The 9,017-nt window shown below is 44.5% G+C and overlaps 2 protein-coding genes across 4 annotated transcripts; both read right to left on the bottom strand.

Moving 5' to 3' along the window:
• Positions 1-197: 197 nt before the first annotated feature.
• On the bottom strand, positions 198-4,685 carry LOC147272597 (ras-related protein Rab-9A-like). Its single transcript, XM_086194662.1, has 3 exons — positions 4,575-4,685; positions 2,446-2,475; positions 198-1,929 (listed from the first exon to the last, which is right to left on the bottom strand). The coding sequence occupies exon 3, from the start codon at positions 1,863-1,865 to the stop codon at positions 1,260-1,262; it is 606 nt and encodes a 201-aa protein (XP_086050788.1). The 5' UTR covers positions 1,866-1,929; positions 2,446-2,475; positions 4,575-4,685; the 3' UTR covers positions 198-1,259.
• On the bottom strand, positions 4,646-7,749 carry tceanc (transcription elongation factor A N-terminal and central domain containing). 3 transcript variants are annotated; one of them, XM_086194456.1, is made up of 3 exons: positions 7,616-7,749; positions 6,655-7,545; positions 4,646-4,790 (listed from the first exon to the last, which is right to left on the bottom strand). In XM_086194456.1, exon 2 carries the CDS (start codon positions 7,538-7,540, stop codon positions 6,695-6,697), a length of 846 nt encoding a protein of 281 aa, XP_086050582.1. In that variant the 5' UTR covers positions 7,541-7,545; positions 7,616-7,749; the 3' UTR covers positions 4,646-4,790; positions 6,655-6,694. The 3 variants fall into 3 exon arrangements, with proteins under 3 accessions (XP_086050582.1, XP_086050666.1, XP_086050519.1); XM_086194540.1 differs by lacking the exon at positions 4,646-4,790 and having other exon boundaries at positions 4,804-7,541; positions 7,616-7,700; XM_086194393.1 differs by lacking the exon at positions 4,646-4,790 and having other exon boundaries at positions 4,805-7,545.
• Positions 7,750-9,017: the final 1,268 nt, after the last annotated feature.

Raw genomic sequence — 9,017 nt, 5'->3', positions numbered from 1 at the left:
TGTTGCAAATGTCACGCAAATTATACCGTGTTCTGTTAGTTATGGGTGAATGACTGAAACTGTGTAGGTGTGAAGGTCCCTCAAATCAGTTCATGTCAGAATTTCTCAGACGTTTGCAGGAATGTATGAACTTGGTTTATGAAAATGGCTGCAGTTCTAAATGTGGAAGAAGCCTGAAATCAAAGCAGTGAAACAGAATTCAATCATCATCAATCTGATTATTTATTCACACTCTCTCTCTTGTAGCAGGTCACATTAATTTAAAAAAGTAATAAAAAAGCAACAACGACAAAGACTGACAATTGTATTGGAAATGATCAGCTCAAAGGAACTTTTGGTGTTTGAGCACCCTCTGGTGGACTAATTTGGTACTGCTTTTCAGACGGAGAGGACATACATTTAGTTTCATACATAGCAACGATTTCATTTCCAGGAAGGAGAAATATTTTTGTCCTGTAAGTTATGCTAAGAAGATATTCATCAGTAAACTTTGACAAGACAATCAACATTGGTTTGGTTTGTTTGTTTTTTTTTACAACAATTACCATAACTGTAATTGTATAGGGGACAAATCTTGGGATCCACGAATTAAAAAAAAAAAAATTACACGTCTGCTGAGGAACCCTATAAATGAAACTTAAAAATCAACTTTTATGGACTCTGTTTCGCTCCGATCATCTCAACACAATCAAAAATAGATGTTCTTTATCTTAAGGTATTTAAATAGTTAATTTAACAGTAAACATTCAAAAAAAAATCGATTTTGGCTGGTGGTTAAATTCATTTTGTGTGAACTGAATGAAGAATTTGAGTTTCACATGCAAATGATTTTTCTTTTCAACTTTGAAAATTATAGATTAGTTCGTGGTCGAGCTGTCAGGCTGGACACATCTGGACTGACGCACACATCTGCCTCCGAAGGCACAAAATCATCACAGGACTTCTCTTTTTCTGTGGGCTAAAATTTCTCGCCTGCGATGTCAAAACTGACCTTTCACCTCTCAAATGTAGCTTTGAACATTGTGCTGCTCAAGCTGAAGTTGTCTCTTTCCCTCTTGTAGCAGAACGTTAATGGGTGGAGGAGCTTGTATCCCTTGTGGGGTGTAAATTCTGATTATTGGCACACAACGTTTGGTTTTAAAATACCAACTTTGGTTAATGATTGTGATCCTGGACGTCACGCAGCTGCTGAGCAGACGCCACTTCCTCTTTTTGTCACGACCAGAGTCACATGAGCTCCAGCTGGCTCACCACGCAGCTCAGCAGCAGGTGGGATTGGAGGGACTTTTCCTCTGCAAGTCCACCGTGTTGGTGTGGATGAGGTGGTCTGCTCTGTCGTCCAACGCCAGAATACACCGTACCGCCTCCTCGAAGGCTGATGCTACATTGGTAGCATCCTTAGCGCTCGTCTCAAAGTACGGGTGTCCGCCGTTCTCGCGGCACCAACGCCGAGCATCCTCCCCTGAAACCTGACGCTCTGGAACGTCCAGTTTGTTCCCCAGCACCACAAAGGGGAACTTATCAGGGTCCTTGACATCAGCGTAGTAAGCAAACTCTTTTTTCCAGTTGGCCAAGTTGTGGAAGCTCTGCCCGTCATCCACGCTGAAGGTGAGCAGGCAGCAGTCAGAGCCACGGTAGAAAGGCGTACGAAGGCTACGGAAGCGCTCCTGACCTGCCGTGTCCCAGATCTGCAGGGTGACACTCTGACCGTCCACCTCCAGCTCCTTGTTGAGAAACTCCACGCCAATGGTGTGGAAGAGGTGCGAGTCAAACTTGTTGGTGACGTAGCGGTTCATGAGTGATGACTTGCCCACGCCGCCGTCGCCCAAAAGAATCACTTTCAGGAGAGTTGACTTGGACATCATGGCTGAAGGCCTGCTAGTCTGCACCGAGGATGAGGAGCGGGTTGAGCCCTGAACTGCACATCCACTGAGGACGCAGAGGAGCAACACAAATGTAAAACTTCTTTAGACTGCACATCCAGATGTGTTAGGAGAACGGAAAGATTGATATTCTAGAATAAGAAACAGCTGATATTTTAAATACTTTATTCTCACAGCAGTCAAAACTCCCTTAAATCTGTTTTTGTCCTCTATTTTGAAATATCATCTGTTCCTGCTGGATAATTCTGCACTTTGACACCCCCTGGTGGTCATATGACACCGTCAGAAAACTTTTGGAACAACTTGAAAAGATATTAGAAAGCTCATAAAAGTCCCTTAAACATTTCAGGACACAGGAAGTTTACACGCATAAGAAACTGTCCAGATAATCAAGTTATCAGTCCTTCTTCAGTCAGTGGACTTCTGACCTTTGACCCTTCAGATAGAACTCCTTAGATAAGAAGTAATTGCAAATCGGTCGACTTCCATTTCCACTGAGCAGCAACTGGTCTTGACCGTTTGCCTCAATTAATCTTTTTAAGAGGACAAGCTCATTTCTTACCGTTACATCTGACGCATTTTAATTTCCGATCTGTAGGAGAGAGAGAGAGAGAGAGAGAGAGAGAGAGAGAGAGAGAGAGAGACAGAGAGATTATTTGACTTCACACATCACCGAGTGGATTTAGGATGTAATCCCTCAGCACACACTTCACTTAAGACAACTCCACCCACGTCCCCGGGACAAATCTGAGCTGGAGGAGCAGAGCGAGGAGCTCGTCCGTCGCAGCTCGGATCCTTTTAGATCCCGATCCGGCAGGCATGCTTATTTTCCACAGATATGTTATCACTGATTATGGCAGCTAAATTTACCTGCAAATACCACTAACAACGTTTATCTCTTCATGTATGGTGAATAATATTAGTTGGGTATTCAGGATGCTGACCCCTTGATAAGAGTCAGTATGGGACAAAGGTTTTAGGAGTCAACAAGAATGCTAATATCCATCCCTCGCCAGGTAACGTCTGAAGAAAACGAGGGGGGGAAAAAAAGGAGAAAAAAAATTAGGAATAGAAAACGAATAATTGAATTTGTTTGATCAGGTGTGCTTTAAGAATGTGGAATCTTTAACTTTTGTTATTCTTACAAATTAATACTGGAGCTGTGTTATTTTAAGCATTAGCAAAATAGCTGATTAACGGCGATAAATGAATTTGAGAGGGGGGGGGGACAAAAATAACCCTTTCCCAAAAACAATTAACGCAATTTACAGGTAGTAGCCAGTAGAGGGCAGTGACAAACATCGGTAACTACCGGAGAGTAAAAGAAGAAGATTTTCATGACTAGTTTGTCCATTATTTTAGTCACACTGATGGACTGTCTCTCTATATAGATTTACATTGACCTAAATGCTTGTGACAGCCAAAATTAATGTGATTAATTCTTAGGTTTTTTTGAAAAAACATGTCATTAATTAGTTATTTCACCTAATTGCTTGACCACCTTAATTATCTTATTGAAGGAATACGTCCCATATTCTTCTCATTACTTTGAGTACACTGGAAATTAGAATGCAAATTAACAAAAAAAAAAAAAAAAAAAAGTAGCTCAAAAGTCAAACGGAGAGGAAAAGTGCAGTTCCAGGCACAGAAGTGGGTAAATGCCGCCTTTATCCCGGATCTCTCAGCAGCTCCCGTCATTTCTCCTGCAAACGGCAGTAACAATGGAAGCAGGGATGAATGAGGCTCACACACTCGTCATGTGCCTTCAGTCCCCGTAACGCTCCCCCGGACTCACACATAACTGGATTTGTCTACGAAATATAATATTTCCATTAGTGTTTTATTAATGCCGAGCCAGTGGAAGTTAAGCTAATTCAGAAGGCTAGTTGGGTCAGATGACTTAAAGTGAGGAAATTACGTCAATAAACAAGAGAGTTGACAACAACCTACTAAACAGTTTACGTTTGCCAACTTCTACATGAACAAAATTTTTATTTGGTACATTAAAAAAAAAAAAGATCTTTCTGCCTGCTGGGATACTTTTAAAAGTGTTGCTAACTAGCAAGAAATTAGCTTAAAAAACCTTGACGGATCTGTTATCGGACAAGCAGCCCAGCACAGGTGACCTTAATTTCTCAGCACGTTTCACATCATTCTTACCTGCACACATGGCAGGAAAGGTCGTGTTTATTTGGCACATTACGGTAAACCCAAGTTAGGAAACACTGCGGCTCCACGGTACTACTAAGAGCAAAACTGCTAGCATGAACTAGCAAGCGGTTCATTTGTACGACGAAAAGCTCAACACACGTGCTGTATTTTTTTTGTAATCCTCAACACACGTTTAAATAACTGTAAACAGCAAGAAAGGCTTTTTATTTGACTAATTACGGTAAAAACAAGTAACCGTCCACTGCAACCGCAACTCAAGGCAAAAATTGGCTTTATACCGGCGCCTGTCATTGCAAAAACGTCCTTTAGAGTTCAGTAGAATGTCAGAAATATTATTTAGGAAAAGCTGAACTGTGTTAAGTCGTGAACACATCGATGAAATGATAGTCACGCGGGCTTTGTCCGATAATGGAAGCTTGACAAACTACTGTTGTCCGGTAATAAGCGCAAGGCACCTTAACAAGAACTACAAATCACAGCAGGACATGTTGGACACGGGAATGACGTCGGGAGCGGCACCTGTTGTTGCTGTTGTGCTGGTCACAGTCCGCTTCTATCTCTCCCGCATTCATCCATCCCGTCAGGGTGCTGGTGACATGGCGCTCCGGTGTCTCCCTCCGCCGCTCTCCGGTCCTTGAGCCGCTGGTGACGCTCATATGACCCGGGTGCGTCACGCCTCCTCCCATCATGCGCTCTGCTGGTCCGAACGAACATCCACGCTGCTGCGTGTTCCATCTGCAGGGAGGAACAGTCTTTGTCCTGACCTTTGCTGCACATGAGTGGGGGTTAAATCAGAGCATCCCCTTTGGGCGTAAATAGACAGGAGGGGTCACAGGATTTGTCCTCTTCCACCTCTGAAAGTCCCTTAAATCTTAAAAAAGAAAAGAAAACACACTCTTGCACAGTCACCGGTTTATTCAGTTTGTCTGAGCCATGACGATGCGTCCCAGGCCAATAAAAGTTAGTTCACTTCACATTGTGAGTGTGTGTGTGATAAATAAAATGAGAACCGGACTAATCTGTCCAGCCAGTGTGAGCCAAAGCCTGAAATCCTTCAACCCAACACCTGAAAAGATAGTTACCATCTAAAAACAGACACAAGATGGAGCAGAAGTGGCTGCAACACTCCAGAGCCACCAGATAAAGCTGCTCCATGGGGGTTATAACTGTGTGTGTGTGTGTGTGGGGGGGGGGGTTCTCTTCAAGCAGCACAGATGTCCACTTTCACTTCAGAAATTTAATTTCATCACAGATATGAATGTGATCTGAAAGCAGAAGTACTGTAGCACGCCTCTCCAGCCCGGCGCGGGTAAAAACGGCTCTGGCCTTCCCGCCGTGACGCGTGGACATGCGTTTGTGCCACGTAGACCGCAGGGTGCAGCGGAGGACCATGGGATATCCAGCCTGGAGGGATTACTGACTCACATGCTCGCCGTTGTCTGCAGTCACATGCCTCATCCACGGCGTTCACTTTAGCTCCTCATGAATCACACATTGTGCGTGGTGATACTGTATGCATGGGTTTTCTTACTACCCCCTGCCTTTTTTTTGATAATCCGCCCATCAAATATCCGTAAATGTGAACATCAGCAAGGTCAAAGGTCAAACCCTTACTGGTGGAGTCCTGGAGCTGCAGAAGGAAAAAAAATGTTTGCTGCCCCGAGATAAAACTTGTGCCCTCAATTCAAATAATTCGTGGCCTCAAGATACAAACTTCCCCTCCCAAACATGAATTATTTTAAGGCCACGAGGCGTAACTTGTTCCCTCGACTGGATTATTTTGTGGCCACCAACTTTAATCAACTTGTGGGACAGAGTGATATTTGGCGGCCACTGACTAATTAAACTGAGGGTTAACGAGCTAAGCCTCAGAGCTTTTGATGGGTAACTTGAGGGGGTTCGATCGATATCCAAACAAATAAATTAAAACCAAGGGACGAAGTTAAATCTCGAGGTCTCGAAAAAACTAATTTATGGGGGGAAGTTACACGTCCCAGCCACCAATTAATGGAATCTCTGGGAGGACAAGTTGGACATCAGGGTAACGAATGAACGAAACTGAGGGCAGGTTTTATCTGATGGCTACAACTTCTGTCTTTGTCTCTCTCTCTTTGTCTCTCTCTCTCTGTCTGCGGCTGCTCCAGGACTCCGTGGCACGTGAGCCGAAACTGAAAGGGTGATTATTAGAGGAAAAGACAGGAAATGATTCAGTTCGAAGGCGATGACTTCTGAAAAAGATGCAGTTTCAGTCTCGCTCGGCACTTCTTCCTGCTGCTGGAAAAAAAAAAGAAGAAGAGAAGAAACCAGCCGTGGATTTGCCTCAACGTGATATTAACGTGAAAGAATGAAGTATAAATCCTTCATCTGAGCCATAACGACGCAGCCTCTCCTTCCTTCCAGCCTCACCATTCCTCCCATTGCACGATGAGACAGATATTTGAGGCATTCAACTGGGCTGTAGGAGAACATTCTTTCGTCTCCATTCGGTTGTTTTCAGCCCGGCTGAGTGAAAGAAGTGAAAGATTAAAACGTCTTTCATCTTCTTTTGGCGGCTGAGGTGAAAACATGGAAAACCACGAGTGTTTTATTCAGCCACAACCTGAATAGCTTTGGTCTGTTGGTTGGACGACGCACGAGACTTAGAGGCAGACCCAGTTGCTGTGGTACCACTGCTGCCCGCAACCGCTGCAGGTCACGAAGGTCATGGCGTCCTCATCGGGGCCTCCTCTCCGCACCCACGCCGGGAGGAAAAGCGCACCCCGGTTCATCTGCGTCACCTGGCAGTCCGATCCGCCGCACCGTTTGCACCGGATCTTCTGCGTCTTGGTTCCTTCTGGGCCTTGAGGAAGCTGCCTCTCACTGACGCCCCGGGACGAGTACTCCTCCCTCAGCTGACGGAGCTCGGCGCTCGCCATCTCCTCCGCTGACATCCGGGCAAAGACCTCGGGAGACAAGGAGCCACTCATGAGATCCTCACGAAGATGCCCAGATGTGGGATTTCTCAAGTTGGCCACCTTGCTCCTCACACAGGCTTTGTATTTGACCTGACTGTGAGTGTGGAGGTCGTGGATGTGCTGCTCCACCTGGACGGCCAGTCCTGCAGCCTGGTCCTGGTCCCGAGGGTCTGGAGCCAGCGCCCTGAGGAGGAGCTCAACACATTTGGACCTTAGAGATGCAAAAGTTCTGTCTGCGGATGTCTGAGGAGAGGGGGCTTCCTCTTCTGCAGCTTTTCCTCCTCCTCCATCTTTACTATACTGTCTCTTCCACTTCGTCAACACGCGCCTGGCCGTCCTCTTCACGCCGGGGTCACAGCAGCTCCTCAGGAGCCTGTAGAGAACTCTGACTACATCAGTGTTCTCCAGCTGCTCCGAGGTGATGGGCGACTTGTCGAGGTCACCAAGAAGAGTCAAGACGTTCTCATAGCGTCTGTCTGCGTTGGATCTCTCGAGCTGCAGAGCGCAGTGGACGAGATCTGCCGTTTCCATGCTGCCTGCGAAGATGAACTCATATAAAAACGTTAATTATTAAAGATGTTTATGTGTGAGCGTGCGTTAATTCACCTGAACTTGTTCCTGATTTGCAGCAACTTCACAAAAACAACAATCCCTCAAACGGGTCCACGGCATCCGCCATATTGAATGTTCTCACCGAATCAGGGCGATACCTGGATGACCTGTAGATGGTGCTGTCGCATCACAAAATCCCGCCTTCGCTGAGACGGACCTGAGTATCAATCATACGTTCGATCACATATGACACGGTTTCTTCTGGATATCTTTCTGAAAAGACGTCATGACTTTGAAATGGGAGTGAAAATCTCCTTCATTGCGTTTACTCTTGCCTTCCTGTGTATCACATTTTCAACATTTCACAGTTTAGTTGCAATCCTGTCCCTTTCCCACATCGTATTTGCTGTTTGGGTTGTGATTTGTGTTGAAATGTAGCTCATTTAGAAAGCATGTGGTTATTTTTGCTGCCATTTTCTAACAAAACTAGATTACAGCAAACCTTCGAGGGTCCAGAGATTACACTGTCCAAGCCGCTTAATCTGTTTTATTTTCACTACACAATAAAGAAGAAGATGGTCTCCATTGAGGGTTGGTTCCTGGATATTTTGCGGGCAGAAACATGCAGCCTTGTGGCCTCCGTGCAAGAATTTGAGAGTTTAGATGGTATCTCACAACAGGATGAGGCAAGATGTGAAATTACACGCCGCGAAGGAAGAAAATAAATGAGTGTTAGGGTTAATTCACCGTTCACAGGGACGAGAAGTGTCTGACAACCACAACAACGGCTGCTAATTGTTGTTTTGCTGTCAGAGTAAACCAGATTGATATAATGACCCACTTGGAAGTGAAGTGTGTGAATGAAAAATAGAAAGTGATGTCACAGAAACTCAAATTGAGAGCAATTTAGGGACTGTGTGGAAGTTTGCTACGGCAGGGAAGAGGTGTTGAAGGTCATACTGTAAATGGAGACGCTCCCTATGATCCAGACCTGCAAATAACGATGGTTTTATTCAATAATCTGGACTGAAAAACATCTTTTCAAAGGCCTTTTTATTATTATTTGTGCAACCAACAACCCCTAACACAAATATATTCGGTTCATATGATATGAAACACAGAGAAGACGGACAAAAAAGTCATAGGTTAGGTCGCCATTAGCCATCAAAATGATTTAATATTTTTATCTCTTCTCCTTTGAGTTCGAACTGTAACTCCAAATCTCTCCTCCTGCACTTCAGTGTACATTTAAGATGAATTATTCAGCCTGCGTGTCTGCTCAGATGGATCTGCAGTGGTGGAGGATATTAAAAAGAAAAGGTTCTATAAGTGCCGGAATTTAAATATTGAAGTACCTTGACTCTGAATCACGATAACAAACACTTTCATTTCAATACCATTATGTAATCTGAGGGATGACATCACCTTCTTTTTTTTTTTTAAATCTCCTATTAAA

This window comes from Aulostomus chinensis, chromosome 1 (assembly GCF_037954235.1).
Source record: "Aulostomus chinensis isolate RoL2024-O1b breed Wild chromosome 1, RoL_Achi_v1.0, whole genome shotgun sequence".
Lineage (NCBI taxonomy): Eukaryota > Metazoa > Chordata > Actinopteri > Syngnathiformes > Aulostomidae > Aulostomus > Aulostomus chinensis.
This window is presented reverse-complemented; position numbering and strand designations above follow the sequence as displayed.

Excerpts from the sequence above, each read along its gene's own strand:
- LOC147272597 (XM_086194662.1), bottom strand. The coding sequence starts at position 1,865 with ATGATGTCCAAGTCAACTCTCCTGAAAGTGATTCTTTTGGGCGACGGC.
- tceanc (XM_086194456.1), bottom strand. The coding sequence starts at position 7,540 with ATGGAAACGGCAGATCTCGTCCACTGCGCTCTGCAGCTCGAGAGATCC.